Here is a 21358-nt window from a genome sequence, read left to right as displayed (position 1 = left end):
ACAACATAAATTGAAAAGAGATAACCTATATTGATGCCAAATGTATTACCTTAATGTCACTAATGGCTTTCTTTTTATTTTCTTCGTCAATTAAGCTCCAATCTGGTCTTGTTATTGGGAATCTGGTACCATCCCTTGCCAATATTCCGATGTATTGCGCCAATTTTGGTTGGTTAGGTCCAACCGGCCTGTTTTCTTCATCTAACTCAATATGAAGTTTTTCCCCTTCTTTAAGGTCATTCAACCACGCGTTCTTGTTCGCCCCCCTTCTCCTCTTTCTTGGCGGTTCAGACATGTTTCTTCAAAATCTGCATAAACAAGACAAACATATAAGAAAATCATTAAGTTCTCGAGCACATAAGCAACATCGGTAATGTGCCCTAGGAAATAACCAAACCAAATTTCAATTAACAAAACAAAAACTGAACAAAGCAAGCATGAACTCTACTTATAAAATATATCAAGGAACAAAATTTATATTCTAAACAGATTAAATTGAAGCCCCAAATAAAAGATGAATCAAATTATATTTAATGTATAAGTAAGCTTAATAGCATTACCATAAAAAAGGAAGCAACTCTATCCCAAAATTCACAAATGATAATCGAAAAGAAAACTCTTAAAACCATTCAGAACTAATACATTTGTTATTCGAAAGGTAAAAACTAAACAAAAGAGTTGTCGTCTTCCTAATCATCCTCTTCACCGTCTTCCTCATCCTCACTGGGTTCCTCGTCCTCTTCCTCATCAAACTCTTCCTCCTCATACTCTTCCTCATCAGACTCTTCCTCCTCACACTCTTCCTCGGGCTCGTCTTCATCACCTTCTTGAGCTACATTGTCTTCGTCATCCATCATCGCAACGTCTTCCTCATCCTCATTATCACAAACATTGGTATAATCTAAAATCAACTCACTATCAAGTGGTAGGTCATCACCTGAATTTTCATTCATTTCATAAGTATCTCTTGGTCTATTCTTCACCACAACATGCCATTCAAGTTCAATCGGATCTTGAACATAAAAAACCTGGCTGACTTGAGATGCCAACACATAAGGATCTTCATTTTGGGTTCGCGACAGATGAGAGAAGTTAACAAGTGTAAAACTATATTGATCAACCTTTAAACCTTTGTTTTTATTGATGTTAACCCAGTCACATTTGAATAATACAAATCGACGGTCTCGTCGATATGTAATTTCAAGTATGTCAGTGACACGTCCATAATGCGTCAAAACCGCATCAACTGGATTTGAATCTTTTGCACTTGCGAAATAAGTCTGACTCGCATCAAGTGCCACACCACTATTCTGCGTCGTACTTCCAATCTCTTTTGCAACAGTTTTGAAATTGTACCCATTAATTGTATAACCCTTGAATCGTACGACACGTGGAAGTGGACCTGCGACAAGGATGTCCAGTTCTTCAGGATATGACTGTTTAGCTCCCTTCAATTTTTTGAGATAATCCTTAAGCCACTGAGCAAATTCTTCTGAGTGTTTTTTGTGAATTGCAAGGGCACTCAATTTTTTGTGCTTTATCGCTAAAAATTGTTTGTGATTGCTGCAAATGGAATAAGGGTTTTATCATCTTCATCACCTTAGACGTTATCATAGAGGAAAGAATTACTTAAAAGCATACTTACTCGATAAATTCTTGTGCATCCTTAGCATTTGACAAGATATAATAATGCACCCGATCAAACTCAGCTGCATCAAGTGTCAATGAGACACCGCTTCCTATCTAGGTGTTATCTGTATAACAGACTGGTCTATTTGAGCGTGACTCAACATTTTCCATATATCTTGTCACAAATGAGACACACTCGTCGGCAACATATGCCTCGGCAATGCAACCCTCTGGTTGAGCTCTATGACGAACGTATTTCTTTAGAGTACACAAAAATCTAGTAACACAAGAATAAACTGTCATTAAACGAGTAGACAAGAACTATAAACATAGTATATTGAAAAAATACAAATTTTATACCTTTCAATGGGATACATCCATCGAAAATGGACGGGACCACCCATCCGTGCCTCCATGGGTAAATGAATTGACAAGTGAATCATTATGTCAAAGAAGCTAGGCGGAAATATCTTCTCCAACTTGCACAAGATAAGTGGGATTTTATCCTCTAGTCGTTCATAATCTTCAACACGACCTACTTTTGAGCACAAGTCACGAAAGAATATGCTAAACTCTATTAGTGTAGAGCAAACTTCCTTTGGTAAAGTCTTTCGAATTGCCAAAGGTAATTGTTGCATGATGACATGTGAATCATGACTCTTCAAACCATATATCTTTTGATCTTTGATATTAACACGCCGAGCAAAATTCGAAGAGTAACCATCTGGAATCTTGAGGTTCTTCAACACGTTGCAAAACAATTCTTTACGTGACTTGTCCATAGTATAACATGCAGCTGGAATATAAAGTTTACCATTCGCCTTTTCTTTAGGGTGGAGCTCAAATCTGATTCCCATTTTCACAAGGTCTAATCTTGCCTTCATGTTATCTTTTGTTTTCCCCTCAATATCCATAAGAGTACCAAGAATATTATCACAAATGTTCTTCTCAATATGCATAACATCTAAATTGTGTTTTAGCATATTATGTTCCTAGTAAGGCAATTCGTAGAATATACTGAGTTTCTTCCAGTTATCTGGCATAACATTATTTTTTTGGCAATTCTTCTTCTTTTTCTACAACCAACATCACCTCTCAAATTCTCCTCAAATTTTTTACCAAATACATGTGGAAACTCTCTTAACTTTTATAAGATATCATTTTCCAATTAGAGGGTTTGGAGGTGGTCTTCGTTCAGTAGTTCCATCGAATTTGTTTTTCATCTTACGAAACCTATGATTCAAAGGTAAAAATCGTCTATGACCCATATAACATGTTTTCCGCCAATTAGACAAATAACTATGACATGTTTCCTCACGACATGTTGAGCAAGCCATTTTACCCTTCGTACTCCAACCTGATAACATGGCAAGTCCTGGATAATCACTTATGGTCCATAACAAACCCGCACGCAAACTGAATATTTCATTTTTAGAAGCATCATAAGTGTCTATCCCTTCTTCCCACAATTCTTTGAGTTCATCAATCAAAGGCCTCAAATACACGTCTATGTTTCCCGGACGATGAGGTCCAGGTATAAGCAAAGATAGTATCATGTTAGGTTGTTTCATGCACAACCACGACGGTAAATTGTAAGGAATAAGGACCACAGGCCATGTGCTGTGCGAAACGCTCATTGTTCCGAAGGGATTGAAACCATCACTTGCCAAACCCAATCTCACATTTCTTGAGTCTGCAGCAAATGTTGGATTCTTAACATCGAAATCTTTCCAAGCTTCAGAATCTGCAGGATGCCTTAACACACCATCTTTGTTGCGAACTTCATCATGCCATCTCATATCTGTTGCACTCTTTGATGACATGTACAGTCATTGTAATCTTGGTTTCAAGGGGAAGTGACGAAGAATCTTTGCAGGTGTCTTTTTTTTCTCATCTTTATAGCGAGACTCGCCACACCTCGTACACTTTTCTAGCCCAGAAGTTTCTTTGTAATACAACATACAATCATTCGGATATGCATCGATTTTAACATAGTTCAATCCCAAATCTAAAATCAACTTTTTGCATTGGGTAAAATTCTCAGGCAAAGTACACCCGTCAGGTAGAGCATCTCTCAGTAACTGGAGTAACAACTTGGTTGCCGACGAAGGAAATTCCAATAAAATGTTGAATTGGGAGACACGATTCAACATTGCCCTAGGAACTGCAAAGGGTATAACATACTTGCACGAAGAATGTCGAGACTGTATCGTCCATTGTGATATTAAGCCAGAAAACATACTTTTGGACGAAAGTCATAAAGCCATGTCTTCTTTAAAGCTTTCTACCTCAAATAAATTAGTAATCCTCAGTAGTAATAGATACAGATCCACAAAACTCAACCATAAACAAGAATGAGAAAAACCCCACTTTACTAAAGTGGGAAATCATCGTATTTTGAAGATTATATTGATGATCATCGTATTTTGAAGATTATATTGATGATCATCGTATTTTGAAGATTATATTGATGATGATAAAGCTCAAGAGCAGGAAAACAACAGAACAGGTAACTATGATTTTCATTTCCATTACAGATAAAGAATTACATGTTGTTATTAGAATGTCTTATCCCCCCCCCTTCCCCTTGAAATGATTACTTCTAATCTAGATATAGCATCATTAGTGGTAAGTTACTAGTATTCTTATCAATACATACTAATTGTTTTGGTTTAGATCAGATCTTCCCTTGCTCTAGGATCCTTTCAATCCTTAATTTGTAGAAATCATCAATTTAACATTCGAATCATGTCTATTGTTTATAAATTATGGAGTATTAAACTCCGCTTTACTTATACATGTGATAGTCAATTGAAATTGGAAATTATGCATTCTTTCGATAGTAAACATTAAATATGTCAACAACTTCATAGTCTTTAGTGTCGTGCGTGTTCATCAGTATGGTATAGGACATATTGTTGAGAAGCTTCTTGTGAATATTGCAGATGTTGAGAATAAGAAGATTAAAATAATGAAGCTGATGACAGAAGATTAAAATATGTCAACAACTTCATTAGAGGACCATATGTCCCTGAAGTAAACACTTTTACCTTCCTTGCCTGTTCCAATTGGCTCCTTCTCGAAATCAATGTCAACCTGAAAAGTTCACAAGTTTCATTTAATCTAAGCACTTGGTATGCCAGTGAACAATAACATGGAGAGCTTGTACTGATGAAAATGTTAAACCCAATACAGGCTTCTCAATTCATCCCTACATCGTTTAGCTTTTAGTGGCCATGCTATCTGACTCCTAAATGGATCCCATCAAATTGAAAAAGTATGAATCCACCAACAGTATGAATCCCTCTATTCACTTTACACTAGTTTAACAGGCGATTTGTGGAGAAAAATTCATCACAAAGAAAAAACAGATGAGACATCTTCATCTAGGTGACAGACAGTGAAAACCACAATGGAGAAAGTGAGTTCCATAAGCTAACAGAAAACCTGAAACGTCAAATGTCCCTCAACTCAAGGGTAGGAAATGATAAAAACAAACCCTAGACTTGAGTTTTCCAACACAAAAATCAAAAGTAGAAGAAAAAGGTCTAAAAAGAAGTTTGAAGAAAAAGGGAAAGAGTAATTGAAGAATACCTTCGAGCAAATCCTTCGAGCAAGAGATTTGAGAGATTTGAGTTGTTTGAGAGATTTGAGTTGTTTGAATTGTTTGAGAGATTTGAGAGATTTGAGTTGTTTGAGTTGTTTGAGAGATTTGAGAGATTTGAGTTGTTTGAGAGATTTGAAGGTTTTCTCCAAATCCTTCGAGCAAGAGAGGAAAAGAGAGATGAGTAATCTGTCGAGCTAGGGCGTAAGAGGGTCAGGGTCAGGGCCGACGGGCTTCGAGAAATCCGTCGGCCCAATGGTTTCGCGGAAAATATTTCCGCCAATTCATTTCCACCGCCGACGGTGAGTAAACTATTTTCCGTCGGGAAAATAGTTTCCAGAATTTTTTCCCTCCTGAAATGAATTTGTAGAAGGTTTTCACAACCGGGAAAATTCGCGCCATTTCTTTATTTCGGCCAAAGTACTTCCAACGACGATTTTCCAGGGCGTCGGCCAAGTTGTCGGTGAAAGTTGGTACCGAGTTGTTAATTGCCGACAGTTTTCTATAAAAACCGTCGGTGGAGTGCACTACTGGCGACGACTAAATAGGGAAGCCGTGGGTGATACTCTTATCCCCGACGGCATTTCTGTATTCCGTCGGCAATAGAGCGCATTTTTTTGTAGTGCACATCTGATAATAATATTGATATACAATTGTACACATCACTTCCTTTTATATAATGTTTTTCCTTCTTGCCATACATTGCAAACAACTTAGAATTTTCTTTTATTTTACAGATGCACTTTGTTGATCTGTTATATTGACGATCACGTAATACTAGATCTTATGTAGAATCCCCACCTAAATAACAAACTGATCCGGAGAATTGGGTTTCACAAAAGGCTGAAACAACTCAAACAGAGGTATGTGTCTAAACTTATGTTTCTTTCCTGACAACTTGTATTCTACGTTGTGAGAACCACAAACTCACTCCAAATGAAGAACAGAAGTAGGTTGATCCATATTGCAATAAGATAAACAGCTGTATCAAAGGGGATATCCCATGAAGAACAGAAGTAGGGAGTCTATTAATAAGATAAACAGCTGTATCAAAAGCAAAATCCCAGAAGGTTAAGGGTAGCTTAGCATGAGCAAGGAGAGCTAGACCAGTATCAACAATATGCCTATGCTTTCTTTCAATCATGCCATTTTGAGCATGCTCATGAGGACAGCTGATTCTATGACCAATTCCATTAGCTTCTAAGTATTTAGAAACATTCCTGAACTCCCTACCCCAATCAGATTGAATATATTTGATCTTAAGATTGAATATATTCTCAACATGAGATTTAAAAAGAAGAAAAGTGGAAAAGACATCTGATTTCTGAGCAATAGGAAAAATCCAAGTATATCTAGTATATGTATCTAAAAATGTGACATAATACTTGAATCCATTGAAAGAGGGAAAACGAGAGGGTCCCCAAACATCTGAATGAATAATTTCCAATGGAGAAGATACAGTAGAGATGCTAGAAATATGTGGTAAAGAATGACTCTTAGCCATTTGACATGAATTACATACAAAAGGAAAAATAGAGTCAAATGGAAGCTTATTTGTTTGAAGTATATGCTTCATAGTTCTGAAAGCTGGGTGGCCCAATCTAGAGTGCCAATCTGGTTCCAAAGTTGAAGAAAATGCTGAAGAGGATGAAAGCTTACTTGATGACTGAGATGAATGCTTGTGAAGAAGAGATAAGTTGTAAAGACCATCTTCACAAGGACCAGTCAGGAGCTCCTTATCAGTGTGAAGATCCTTTATGTTAAAAAAGTTAGGATAAAATTGAAAATAGCAATCATTATCCTTAGCAAATTTATGAACAGAAATCAGATTCTTAGTTAAATTGGGGACATGGAGTATATCATGTAAAAGAAAAGAGTGAGAGTTAGAAGAAACATGACTAGAACCAGAGTGAAGGATAGATAAACCTGAACCATTACCTATTTTGACTTGTCCCTTGCCTTTAAAGTCTGATTGAATGTGAAGGTTGGATAAGTCTGGGGTAACATGATGAGTAGCACCTGTATCAGGATTCCAAACAGTGGATTGTGGTTTGTGTGATGGATGAGATGAAGAAGGAACTAAGGAAGGAGTAGAAGAGGTATAGGTGTTGGGAACCTCAGGATAATAAGATTCCAAATCGGAGGTAGACAATTGATCAGATGAGTACTCATAATAAGGAAAAGAATCTGAATCAATGGGATAAGAAGATGTGTATCCATCAAAATGAACAGGAAAATAGGGAGATTCAGATTGATGAAGAATAGAGGGATCTTCAAACTCAGTAATATAAGAATGATGTTCTGGAATAGAAGATGAAGATATTTTAGGTGAAAAAGCTTGATTGTTCTTGTTGTAACAATAGAAGGCAGTATGACCAGATTTCCCACAAATTTGACAAGTAACAGGAGAATGAACATGAGATGAAGAAGAAGATCGACCTCTTGAATATGATCTGCCATGATATCTTGGATCAAATCTCCCTCTGCCTCTGTGAAAAGACATAGGACCACGAGAATAACCTCTATTTGAGGAAGGAGAGAAGGATTGTGTTAAATGAATGGAGGAATTAGCAAGATTGAATGAATTTTCTTGCTGGAGGCGATTTTCTTCAATAAGAAGAAGACCTAGTAATTCATTAACAGTTGTAGACTGAGTTTTAAGGGAGAAAGCAGCTCTGAAAGAGCCAAAATCAGAAGACAAACCTCGAAGAATAATGTCACATAAATCATCATCATCAATAATTTTTGAAGCTTGTTTTAACTGTAAAGCAATAGATTTAGCTTTATTGAAGTATACCTGAATCGAGTCTGACCCTTTCTTTAGATTTTGCAAGTCATTCTTGAGATTAGAAATTCTAGCTTTTGAATGAGAAGAGTAAGATCTTTCGAGTTCCATCCATACTTCATGAGAAGTATTCAAATCAAGCACTTGACTGTGAGTTTCTTCAGTTAAAGAAGATAGAAGCCAACTAAGGATCATTTGATCCTGTTTAAGCCACAAAAGAAAATCTAGATTAGGTATAGGATCATCTGAAGTAAGTGATCTGATGAACTTGGAAGGACAAGTGATAGAGCCATCAACAAAGCCAAGAACATCATAAGATCGAAGAAGAGGAATAAACTGTGATCTCCAAAATAAGTAATTTGTTGATGCCAGCTTATTAGAAACATATTGATTGACTGTTGAAGGTGCAGGAAGATTAGTGGAAGAGAAATTGGAGTGAGAAGAAGAAGATGAAGAAGTTGCCATGAAAAGAATTTGTAGAGTTTTTTATTGAATTAAAAGAAGAAACAAAGTTGAATTTGAAGAACAGAAAAACTGAATCTGAAAAGAAAAACAAGAGAGAAAAGAGATCTAAACTGAAGAACTGAAAGTTTGAAAAGAAGAAATTGAAGAATCGATTGAATTCGTAGTTGAAACAGAAAAATTGGCAAGAAAAGAGGAAAAACTGATCGAATTCATGGCTCTGGTACCATATTGAAACAGAGAGAATGTAAATAAAATTGAACTTTTATTAAAATGAAGATTGATTGTGATTTCATACAATGAGTTCAATATAAATAGACATCTAGAGAGAGAGAGATAGTCGGTTATAGAGAGAGAAAGAGTCTGTTAGAAGTGTAACTAACAAACAGATTCTAACTAACTATCTAACTACCTATAACCAATCTTATTTATTTAAGCTAACTCTTGTTTAAGCTAACTCTCTTTATTAGAATAGCTAATATCTTTAACATTTGTTTACATTTATTAAATTTATCTAATTGACGATTATACTATTTATGCATTTTTACTATTTATAAAGTATGCCTCTACCTCTATATACCTTCATATTTGATCTCAAAAGACCAACCTGGAAACTCTCACACCCCCAAAAAACCTCCTATCTCCAAAGCTGAGATCTCAAGCTTTCTTCCTAACGAATCATTCTTACCACTAAGTATAAGTGAAATTATGTGCAACCAAAACTTAACTCCTAATCCTAATGCCAACAACCATTATGTTAATAAGTTTATGTCGAAAAATTGTGTGGTATCGATCTTTTTTGTTATTGTTTCTCCCCTTTCACTAATCTTGATACCAACATACTGTAGGGATTTGGTGTCACCTAGTGTTGTTAATGGAATCTCAGACATTTGATATGTCTAACACTAGTTTCCAGGATCACATGCAAGAAATAAAGATGAACTAGAATGGGAAGAAGAATACCTTATTCGCTTTCCCTCGAACTTAGATTCCGACGCCTTTTCGGAAGATAAAGAGCTTCAAAGTATAGCTCCTATACTTGAGACACCAAGTAGGTTGACTTGAACTCCCTTCTTAATGTCAGCTAGGCCCTTATTGAAGGTTGAGATGAAGAACTACTTCTTCTTGACTAGATAGATCGATAGATTGCGAGTTTTTTCTCTGAAATCCTCTCTCAATTTGATGTTGTAGAGATTGATTTCGTCTAGAGAAAATTCCACACCTTTTCTGTTCTCTAATTAGTCCATATATAGAGAAACCCCAATTGGAATCTTATTCAAACTAGGATTCAATACAGACCTCAAAAAAAGATAATTTTAGAAACCCTTTCTGACTGGGAAGCCTTGATGGAAGGGATTCCATCTAGGGTTTCCCTCATCATATGGCTGGCCAGACCAGCCCCATTAATGGGCTTGGTCTGTCCAGCCCCATTAATGGGCTTGGTCTGTCCAGCCCATGCTCCTGGTCGACCATTTTATGGCCGGCGCCTTTCTTTTGTCCCGAGCCTCCCTTTCGGGCCCAATTCTTTCTATCTTTGTTCGGACTCTTCCAATGGGCCTGTTTCAGGGGAGGACCCACGTAGGGACCCGTGGGGGCACGTGCCCCCACAACCACATTGTTTAGGACTGATAGAGGTGAAATGTTTTTTTATAGAAAAACGCCAGCCCTTTGTCATTAAAGAATAGTTGGTTTGGTGGTAATACCTCAAGTTGTCCACCTTGTTGACTCAAGCTCAAAACCCCTGGTCCTCACTTTTCCTTTTTTATTTTCCAATGAGTAAATTCGTATATGCCCCCTAGTTTGTAATTAGATATGCTTTTAGCCCTATATTTCTTCATTTTGACCCCTAGTTAGAAATCAATTCACTTTTTAGTATTTTTCCGTCGTAAATTCAATGACTCCCATTAACATTGTCAGTGATATTTTTCTCTACATCATTCTTATGCCTTCTTTTGTATATCATTTTCTAACTAGTCTGTCAACCCTCTTTCCTTAACTTCTTTATACATAATTCGAATGTGTATAAGACTACTTACTTATATTGATTTCAATCAAAGTAACTCACAAGACGATAGTGGTTGAATTGGATTCGAATGTAACGATAATGTACAGAAATTATTCACTTTCACATCACATTAAAAAATTAAGATGCTTAGGGCACGTCCAAACGCATCTGGTTTCCTTGTCGCATCCTAAGCCGTCTCGGACTCTAAGCCCGAGACGCCTAAGGCCTCTCGAGACGTGTCCGACTTTGGCCTTAGTCCTAGGCCATCTCGGATTAGAAGTTCAAGACGCGTTTGGGGTTCCTGGTTGTGTCCTAGGCGCGACCTAGAATTCCAGATGCGCACGTCTTAGACTAGTACCGAGACGCGTCTATCTGGCCCAGACACGTCCTGGCCAGACAGGAAGCTTTCTTGACCAAAATATTTTTTTTCTTTTCTTTTTATTTGTTTTCTTTCTCTTCCACCTACTTGATTCTTATGATTCATAATCAAAAATCCAACTTTGAAAAACTTTTCAAATCCATGTTAAAACAATAAGCTTCTCTTTCGAAAACTATTTTCGAAGACCCGAAATTTTAAAGTTTTAACTTATTGAAACTCTTTCAAAACTTATTTGATTAAGCCTAAATCTCATCCAAACTAATCAAATCCATGTTTGAATATCTAAACGAACTTATCTATCTAACTAAACAAGTCATAATTTAATTCGTCTGGCTAAAGTTAGTTCGTGCAAGATGCTCTGATACCACTGTAGGGATTTGGTGTCACCTAGTGTTGTTAGCGTAATCTCAGACATCTAATATGTCTAACACTAGTTTCTAGGATCACATGCAAGAACTAAAGATGAATTAGAATGGGAAGAAGAATACCTTATTCGCTTTCCCTCGAACTTAGATTCTGACTCCTTTTCGGAAAATAAAGAGCTTCAAAGTGTAGCTCCTCTACTTGAGACACCAAGTTGGTTGACTTGAACTCCCTTCTTAATGTCAGCTAGGACCTTATTGAAGGTTGAGATGAAAAACTCCTTCTTCTTGACTAGATAGATAAATTGAGAGATTTTTCTCTAGTATCCTCTCTCCACTTGATGTTGTAGAGATTGATTTTCTCTAGAGAAAATTCTACACCTTTTCTATTCTCTAATTAGTCCATATACAGAGAAACTCCAATTGGTATCATATTAAAACTAGGATTCAATAAGGACCGCAGCAAAGATAATGTCATAAACCCTTTCTGATTGGGAAACCTAGATGGAAGGGATTCCATCTAGGTTTTCCCTCATCATATTGCCGGCCAAACCAGCCCGATTAATGGGCTTGGTCTGTCCGTCCCCTGCTCATATGGCCGGCCCCTTTCTTTTGTCACGGGCCTCCCTTTTGGGTCCGGTTCTTTCTATCTTTGTCCGGACTCTTCCGAACCGCTTTGGGCATGTTTAGTTGGATCTTGGATATAATCCACCTATTTGCCAAGTTCCCTCTAGTCAATTCTCTCCGATCAAGCCACAACTCTTTGGTGTAACCCGTTTTAGGATCCGGTAATCCGACGATCGTAAGCGGCTTCTAGCTAAGCATTACGATCCCTAATTCAACCGGACTAGATGATGTTTCGTATAAGGTCATCATTATCCTATTCGCCAAATTGCACGCACTTCCAACTTGGACGAAGGACACTCCTTCAGAAGGGCATTCCTTCAGACTGAAAGCACATATCCTTCACATAGTTGCTCACATTAATAGGCAGTCAATGCGACAAATCAGCATACAAATGTAATGAAGTGTAAGAGGTTTCTTTGTAGCATACTTGAAGAAGATGGACTATCAATCGTATTTAATTTCGCAATAGATAGTCTAGTCTAAGAATTTGTCCTAACTTTCCCTATCTATAAAAGTCACACACACTATATTCGTGCAACATCATTTAGTAGGATCTATAGACATTGTATGCCCATGTTGTAAAACACTATATTGGCTTGATGAAAAATTATTTGTTTTTTACTTCAAGATATATATTATTTAGAACTTGTTGTTTACATTGGAAAATTTGGTTTCCTCAACTATGTGAACCAGCTTTGGCATTAAAGGCGTTGTATGATGGTTGTGACACTTGATCCAAAGCATTTAGGTGTAATATTCGTCATTATAACACAAAAATAGTTTCACAAGTCTGGGGTGTACTTTGGAACCCTGAAGTATCAATGGCCAGGGTTCTATCTCATTCAGTATACATGGACAACTAAGGCATATTACTGGATCACTTTTACCTGAGCCTAAATAGTGGCTCCTACACGCAAATTTTGAGGATTCTGATGTGTCAATTCTCTGCGTTATCCAATACATAATGATAGAAAACAATGCATTTTATCCAATATATCGTCAGGCATGTCCTACTCTAATGCAAATAAATTTATCCGACCATGATATACCTGTTCGTCAACACTATAGTGCATCAACTGACCAATGATAATATATTCTACCAACAATAAAACAAAATTGCAATTAAAATGCAAGAGGTGGTATTGAACTAACTTCATCCAGGGATATTTTGTTACATTTAAAAGCTCAAATGAATTAATGCGGACATCAGGATGTCAATCGACCTATTTCTCGTCACATCACGTTTTACTATTTCTGTATGATGAACTAGGCTGGGAGCCTGAACATAAGCAATGGAGTACAAATGGAAACCGTATGAGTAAAAGACGCCTCATTCAGATGAAGTTCTTATCATTTTCGTTTGTTCCAACGACTTTACAAGTATTCAATTATATTATTGGGTTGTAGTTTATTTCAAGAATTTTTGGTTGATGCTTGGGCCTTAACGGAGCAAAACCATTTGGCTTATCGTAGATTTCATCGAAGTAAGTTGCGATCAGAACTATATAATGGCCTTACATGTATTTCATGTGCAGGGCTACGTCCTGATAAAATAGGCTGTCCGTTCATCCTACTATCGTCGTTCACAGAGGGTATTAGACATTTATTCGAAACATATCAAGACTCTATGGTTATCACACGTTACCACCATCATCCAGATATTTTCTTAACAATGACTAGAAACCCAAAATGACTAAAAATGACAGTGGCTCTATTACCTAATAAAACAGTTGTTGATAGTCTAGATTTAGTAACGCATGTCTTCGAGTTAAAATGCAAAAAATTAATGAAAGCAATTAATAAGGACAACCTTGGCAGCGAAGTTATTGCCTATGTTTTCATAATTGAGTTCCAAAGCCGGGTTTGCCTCATATGCATGCATTTATTTTGTCACAAGCCTTATTAGGTTGGCTAGTTTATTTCTGCAAAATTCCCTTCTAAGAGTGATCCTTTGTTTCTTGAAACAAAAAAATTGTATGATTCACGGTCCATAGTTAAACTAGTCGAGCTTAAGCTAGCGAAACCAGCTCGGGTAGCGAAAGCCACGACCAGAGGCCTAAGGAGGAGTCCTGGTAAAACTAATTATGCAAAACCAGCTCTGGAATAGAGAGCCGGAGGCAGAGCTAAGAACTCTAACACTATTTAAAACTTTTACACAAGGCTAATTAGGGTTCTATTTTGCAGAAGGAAATAGTAAGCTTAGGGCATGTTAGACTAGGTCTGAGAATATTTCTTTTGCAGGAGCGATCATTCGGAGCATGCGTAGTAAGCCTAAGAAAAATTGCATTAGTAAGTATAGGGCTAATTACATTAACTTTTTGATTACATATTTAAGAAAACAGGAAAATACAGTTTGGCGGCAAGCTCTTATTCACCAGAGGAAGAAGAAGACGAAGGACCGCCAACATCCACTGAAGCCCTGATCATGACGGCCAGAAGGCGACCACCCCCACGGCGACGAACCAGAAAACCCACAGCAGAAAAAAGAGCAGGTTCAGAAGTGCTGGTAGTACCAGCCAAAGAATAAACCAGAAGATAAAGCAGCTTGGAGGAACTGAGGGTGGAGAGGTGATCATCGTTCATAAGATCATGCGGACGAAGGACTTCAACAAAGCCCTCGCCGGCCACTTCCATGCAGAAGTGTTCAATGGAAAGTTCATCATGATTCATAACTATGTAGAAGGCAACTCTAACATCAGTACCAGGAAGAGTTCCACTAACCAATAAAAGAGACATTGCGAGATTTAGAAAAATTATTCTTGCCTTAAAACGTCAATTTATAGGACAAAAAGGGCCATGATGATAGGGCGTGATCAAGGAAGGTACTCCACGAAACTACCTTCAAAAATTTTTGGCAATGAAGAATTAAGAAGCCAAGGCAAACTATTTATAGCTGGAGGACCCCCTCAGCATAAGGAGTGGTCATTAAAGATGGAGACTAAACACGCCTCGAAAATATTCAAAAGAATAATGGCTTGGAGACGTGAACGGCTCAAGAATGCCGGTTACCAATGAAGTCTCAGAGAGGCAGAGCTGAACAGAGGAATCTCCCCTCTCTAAACAGAATATTATATCATAACGGAGGTTGTCTTGTATCAACTCACTTTTTCATGTTGATTTAACCGGGAGCCAATTTTCGATATAAGCAGAAGGCACACCACGCCGTCATATCTTTGGATCCGAAATTTCCTCGGTCGTCATTGGGTTTGGACTGTTCAGACTTTCCTTTCGCTATCAATACCTGCAAGATTTCCTTCCTCCCTTTAATTAGGGGGGTGTAGGTTGTGAAGTCAGCCCTGGGTCTCCTGCCTCGCTCTCGTTCCCTTGGTAGCCTGGCTTCCTCCCGTTCTCTTTTTCGGGGGCGTTCACTTTCGTAAGGAATATTGGCCACATCTTTCATCCGCATGCAAATAGTTCTTCTCTGCTCTGATAAATTGTTGCAATCGTTCTATCAGATCTGCGACGCTACGTGGCTTTCTCCCCGAGATATCTTTGATTACGTCATCCTGCCTGAGACCTCTCTGTAGGGCGACAAAAGCGACATTCGATTCCAGGTCAGGGACCTGTACCATAAGATTGCGAAATCTCTTCCAATATATAGTTTGCTAGAGTTTCGCTATTTCCTTGTACCACATTGAACAGCTCGTCGGTTCCTCTTTTGATACTAGTGCTTCCTCGGAAAGCCTCGCAGAATGCTTGGGCGAGCTGGTCAAAAGACTTTATTGACCCCGGGGCAGCGCTTGGTACCATGCCTGAGCTGGCCCTTTTAAGATGGTGGCGAATACCACACACCATATATTTCGGTTGGTCATACACAAGTTCATCCTCGCAACCACTACAAAAACACGTCCTATTTATAACGGCCTATTGTAACGGCTTTCGCATGAGCCGTTATAAATACAGTAAATATAACGGCTTTTACTGAACCGTTATAATTATATACTCTTTTGTAACGGCTTTAATATGGATAGCCGTTGCAAATGGACTCTTTAAGTTAGCGCCAACTTTTTGATGGCGCTAATTTATTTCCCGCCTCTGGCGTGTTTTCGTTTTATTATAACGGGTGCTTTTCCGTTATAACAGAGTCTTACTGTAACGGTTTTATTTGGCGTAGCCGTGATAAATGAGCTGGACTTATTGTAACGGCTTAGGTCCGTTACAACTGTGTCTATATATAACGACCTTTAGTATTTTTGGCCGTTATAATTGGGAGCCCTAGAAATCACAGCCAATTGCCCAGTTCTCTTTCTACTTCCTATTTCGATTTTAGGTTTAGGTTCGGATTTCAGAGTATCTCGGTTGGAACGATTTCTGGTGATTTGCGTTTAGGTTTTTTACTCATACCTAGATCGATAATTTCCTTCCTCTTTTATCGATCTGGAACTGATTTAGGTTTTTTTTTTGTTTGATATTTGCGTTTGTTCTTCTTCTAGGTCTATCTGCTACTTGCAACTTCTTCTAGTTCATCAACCCTGAAGTCAGGTTGGCGCCTCTCTCTCTCTCTCTCTCTCTCTATATATATATATATATATATATATATATATATATGGATAATTGGTGTCGAGGGTATCTAGCTTTTCATCTGCTCTTAAATTTCTTTCAAACTTTTGTTGGAGTCTCAATTATAATTTACTCAATTTGGATGCTTAATAGTTGGAACAATCATACCCATGATAATCCACCACCTTCAGGTCCATTTCCTCAATCTTCTTCAGCTTTTCTTTTGATGAATTCTGAAAATGGGGTTATTCTTAGGGCTCAATTTCATCATAATTTCAATTGGAAAATGGGAATGGGTGTGGGTCTTGTTTCTGGTCTTGATGATGAAATCCAATTTGGGAGAAACAAGCTTCCCACTCCATGGTTAGTTAGTTAGGGTTTTCATATTATATGCTTTTGCTTGATAACTGTTGTGATTGCATTAGGTTACTTGTTATTTTGTTTATAAATTTTAGTGATTTTGGGTTTAAAATATGTAGTTTTTTTTTCTAGTAATGAATTTAGATATATGTATTTAAATACCCTAACCCTAATTAGAATAGTCCTTAAGTTAGGTTTCTCCTTTTATTTAAGTTTTACCTTTAACAATTTATAGATTTATAAAGTCTGCAGTTACTATTTCTAGTCTAGTTTACTAATTACTTAATTAATTAGGTACCCTAGCAAATGTCACTATTCATATGGATCATGGATAATAACTCATCTTATTTTCTATTATACAAGTTAGGTGTGACAGGAAGAATCGAAAGCCCCATCGCTACTCAATGGTTTGGAGTAGTCGACTATTGGAGCAAGGACACAGTACAGGTTATATTCTTTCTCGATCCATATCTATATTGAGTTAAACTTTTATGTACTAACAAAATATTTTTTTCGAAATACAGAAGGTAACAGAGACCAACAGGATGAATAAGGCTAAGAATATGTACCCGTACTGTGGAGGGCGTGTATCTATGGCTCAACAATACCATGATGTAACAATTCAGTTTCATTTACGTTTTTTTGTGTCAATTCAATTACTTTTGTACTAAAATGATAATTTTCATTTACTTTGTATTTTGCAGCTTGAAAAGAAATATGGCACTGAGGCTAGTCGACTTCAAGTTTGGAAGAAGACTAAATTAAAAAGTGATGGAAATTGGGTTACCGAGGAAGCAGGAATATTTGCCGTAACGTTTTAATCAAACTTAATTACTGTTTTTATTTCATATCATGTGGTTTTTGTCAATTTTATCGAGTGTGTATAATATTAACAGGAAAAGTGTGACAAAGTCCTGGAACAACGACGAAGCGAGAACACCTCAGGATGCGAGTTTGTCGACACCCCTGGTCCAAATGATGTTTTCGGGAGCCAGATGCCACCCGAGACACGTGGGAGAATCCGACTCATGCCCTTTACATCACCAAAGGAAGCAGGTTTTAAAAAGCCAAACTCGGGTGGCATTTCAAATCTTCAAAATGAAAATAACCAGCTGAGAAAGGAAGTTGATCAACTTAAGGAAGGCCAAGCTGCAATGCGTGAAATGATAGAGAGACAATCTGAAATGGCAGAGAGACGAGATAGAGATATTGCTGCATTGATGACACTCTTGCAACAACAACGACAACCAACTACTTCAGAATCTTCACAACCTAGGTAAGCTTGTTTCCCTCTATTAAATACTTTAATTTTTAGGTTAATTAAAAGATCATGATCTGACACTGAAGAAAAAAATTATAAGTGACAAAGGATGACACATCTCACATGAGAGATGTTGGTAGTGGGTTATTGTGGGCTGGCAGAACCCACTAGCTCACCTTTTTTATCTGGGGTATTATGACAAAGAACAAGCAAACCAAGAAAAAAAAAGTACACAATAAAAAAACACAAGATGTGCTTCAGTTTGTGATGAGTTCTACTCCATGGTGAACAATGACGAAATCCTTTTTACTAAAATTGAGTTCTACTCATTAATTCCTTGCAATTCTAAATATTTGGCACCAAACCTATACCTGCTTCTTATTGCACATAGGTCTCAAAACAATAGTGATACATGAGAATTGAGTCATACTTTGTTTTTTTTTTTGATGAACTAAGTCATAATTTGTTAAACTCAGCTCGGGTTTAGCCGAAGCCGAACTTAGGCTGAACCACTAAGTTAGTTGTTAATATTTGTTATGTTTGAAACTTTTAGAATTTGATTTGAATGATTATAGTAGAGTTTATGGCATACAAGCGTATCAATATTCTAAATGTGGTTAATTTGTGTTGTAACTCTTATTTAACGGCTATAGGAGTTAAAGATGATGCAATGTGGAGCTATACAAGGTCGAGGTACGAAGTGGTCCAACTCCTACTGATGATTTGAATGTAAGGGAGAAGCGTGTGAGATTTTGATTTTATATAATGTGGTCTATTTGGATTGGATCGATGCACGAACTTGAAACTTGTGTTACTATCAATCAATATGAGTTGTTTCGTTTTATTTATTGTGTGGTTAGCTCGAGATGTCTCTTTTGTTTTGGTTTTCTTAATTATAAACAGGTACATCAGTAAAAGCTGCAATATTTTGCAGCTGGATTCCACAACTTTTGAATTTTTTTTTTTAAAATCAGACATTTATAACGGCCTTTCTAATCAAAGCCGTTACAAAAAAGACATTTCTAACGGCTACTTTCAAATGGAGCCGTTACAAGAGGAGGCATATATAACGGTTTTACTCAAAACAGCCGTTACAAATGACTCTTCTCATTTGGCGCCATCACATTCCCGCCAGTTTGGTGAGCTCTTTTTATAACGGCTGAAACACAACAAGCCGTTATAAAAAAAGTTATTGTAACGGCCTCTAGCCGTTGCAACTGTATTTGCAACGGGACTTTTTATAACGGCTCTTTTTTTTTATATGACGGCTTTCAACCGTTATAAAAAGCCTTTTATAACGGTTTTTCGGTCTTTTGTAACGGCTTTGGCCGTTATAATTAGGACGTGTTTTAGTAGTGAACATAGTTGTTGATGAACACTCCTGGGTCCTCCACGCCGTGATAGTGTTCCAGCGTGGGACACTTGAAGTTTGCCGGACTCTAGTGTTTCCCGGCAGAGAGGTGGCTGCCGAATTACCGTCCTTCCCCAGAGTTTGTCCTTTTCTTTTTCTTTTGTTAGTTCCGCTACCTGGTGTATAAGCAACTCGCAGAGGGTAGGGTCGTCCACGCACCGCTCACCTATCCCAGCATTCTTGGGGATATAAGGTTTGTCTGGGTTTTGCCCGCCTTGCTCCCTCAAGATACTTTCCAGACGCATCATCTGGTTGCCTGGTTGCAGGGTTAGGGTCTAAGGTGCGTAGGTGTCATCAGGCGAGAAGAGTTTCTTCGCGAACGTCCTGAGCACTTCTTTCCTTTCATTGGGTGATGCAGCCCTCCTGGCTGTCTCAGCTTTGCGGAGGCTTTCCTACAATCGTTTTGCCTCCTCGTCCCTTTGAAGGCAATCAGTTTTGAGTTGTTCAAGTTCAGCCGCGAGCTCATCTGCGCTCCGAAGCCTGTGAGGTGTTCCACGTGGAGTGTGCTCGTTTGAAGACATGTTTGCTTGAAGAGCTCAGGGAAGTAGTTAGTTCTGAAAAAAGTATTGAGTAGGATTCAAGTTACCGAATGTGATGATTTGCTGGAGAGGACCCCTCCTTCTAGCGCCAAATGCTGATGTCGAAAATTGGCTTCCGGTTAAATCAGCATGACTGCTTCCGTTATGATGGTATATTCTGTTATGAGATGAGAGATTCCCCTGATCAGCTCTGCTTCTCTGCTCTGCTCCTCGCTCCTCGCTCCTTGCTCCTTGCTCCTGTTCGTCTATTCCCAAGGGGGAAAACCTGTAAAGGGTTCGGAAACCCCTCTGACGCTCAAGACAGTCAGGGTGTTCTTTGCAGTAAAAGAATGAATGTTGATTGATCCTTTTGGGGGTGATCTGTGATAACTCTGTTTTTGGGGGTAATCCTTCTAGTATGAAGAGATCGTATTTTTAGGGAGAGAGTCTGTCTGTTCCGAAGAGATCGTGTCCTATGAAAGACGATGTGGGGGGCCTTGTATAGGCGAAGTTAGGCCGACTGTGATTAGTAGCGGTGGTGAGGCAGTGGCCGTCAAACCGTAATAAAAGTTACCTCTTTTGTGTATCTAGGGTTTCTCTTCGAGTCCATCCCGGATCTTTGATAAGTGAAAGTTCCTAAGTTCAAGGATACTTTGTATATATCTTGCCGGAGTGATAGACTCTAAAGGAGAAGTTTCTTCCTTTAGATATGTGAAGTCCAATCGGCTTAAACATTTCAAGATATGTGGCCGACTGAGATCTTTCTGGAAAGTCCGAGATTAAGTCATTAGGTTGCACAGCGCTGATGTCTCCCCAGTTCTGGGCGTAAGATATGGGTCGAACCTGTAGAGACCCCCTTATTCCTTTAGAGATCCCAGGGCTGATCTGTCCATGCCGAGGGCATTTTGTGGAGAGTTGGTTTCTTCTGGCCGACCTCCCAGTTAGGGGAGTATGTGGTGGACCATCAGGGATTTTAGCTGTCCTGCTGCCTTAAGCCGAGCTGTTCCAAGAGACTTCTACTCTGATCTTTGACTCTTCAAACGTTAGTCAACGTCTGGACATTTTATGCATCATCAGTAAGGAACCCAAAAAAAATAGAAGGTATGACAAATCTAAAGCTAGATGTTTTCATTGTAAAAAATTAGGTCATGATAAAATCAGAATGTAAAGTTTCTAAGAAACATTCTGAGCATGCTAACTTTGCTCAAGATGATGTAGAAGAGGGATAAACTCTTTTTTTAGCTTGCAGAATTGATGAAGATGATTATTCGATAGAAAATGATGAAGATGGAGTTTGGGATAGTCCTTATAAAGGTAATCATCAAATAGAAATTGATATTGATGATGAGACAATAACTTTAGAATCTCAAGTAATTGAGATTACACTTATTTATCCCAGTAATCCTGATTTATTGTAATCTAGAATTATATCCCGGCTCGACTTGTATTCAAGTT

At 38.0% G+C, this 21358-nt stretch overlaps 2 protein-coding genes and 1 pseudogene across 3 annotated transcripts; 1 reads left to right on the top strand and 2 right to left on the bottom strand.

Moving 5' to 3' along the window:
* Positions 1-578: 578 nt before the first annotated feature.
* LOC147557943 (uncharacterized) lies at positions 579-3978 on the bottom strand (annotated as a pseudogene). Its single transcript, XR_015234219.1, has 5 exons — positions 3649-3978; positions 3303-3438; positions 1990-3161; positions 1646-1906; positions 579-1563 (listed from the first exon to the last, which is right to left on the bottom strand). The product of XR_015234219.1 is annotated as an uncharacterized LOC147557943 (transcript).
* Positions 3979-6110: 2132 nt separating this feature from the next.
* LOC147557942 (uncharacterized) lies at positions 6111-8213 on the bottom strand. Its single transcript, XM_086658966.1, has one exon. The coding sequence runs from the start codon at positions 8211-8213 to the stop codon at positions 6111-6113; it is 2103 nt and encodes a 700-aa protein (XP_086515092.1).
* Positions 8214-17040: 8827 nt separating this feature from the next.
* Positions 17041-18841, top strand: LOC147557941 (uncharacterized). Its single transcript, XM_086658965.1, has 5 exons — positions 17041-17160; positions 17238-17327; positions 17418-17522; positions 17610-17989; positions 18628-18841. Exons 1-5 carry the CDS (start codon positions 17041-17043, stop codon positions 18632-18634), a joined length of 702 nt encoding a protein of 233 aa, XP_086515091.1. The 3' UTR covers positions 18635-18841.
* Positions 18842-21358: the final 2517 nt, after the last annotated feature.

This window comes from Eschscholzia californica, unplaced genomic scaffold (genome assembly GCF_041429995.1).
Source record: "Eschscholzia californica isolate CP2 unplaced genomic scaffold, dmEscCali1.0.p SCAF_2, whole genome shotgun sequence".
NCBI classification, from domain to species: Eukaryota; Viridiplantae; Streptophyta; class Magnoliopsida; order Ranunculales; family Papaveraceae; genus Eschscholzia; species Eschscholzia californica.
Note: the sequence above shows the minus strand (reverse complement) of the source record. Positions and strands in the feature narration are given on the sequence as shown.

Bases quoted from the DNA above. Each gene is read 5' to 3' on its own strand.
- LOC147557942 (XM_086658966.1), bottom strand. From the start codon at position 8,213: ATGATCCTTAGTTGGCTTCTATCTTCTTTAACTGAAGAAACTCACAGT.
- LOC147557941 (XM_086658965.1), top strand. From the start codon at position 17,041: ATGGATAATAACTCATCTTATTTTCTATTATACAAGTTAGGTGTGACA. The intron at 17,161-17,237 runs GTTATATTCTTT...TTCGAAATACAG, and splicing joins GGAGCAAGGACACAGTACAG to AAGGTAACAGAGACCAACAG. The intron at 17,523-17,609 runs GTAACGTTTTAA...TAATATTAACAG, and splicing joins AGGAAGCAGGAATATTTGCC to GAAAAGTGTGACAAAGTCCT.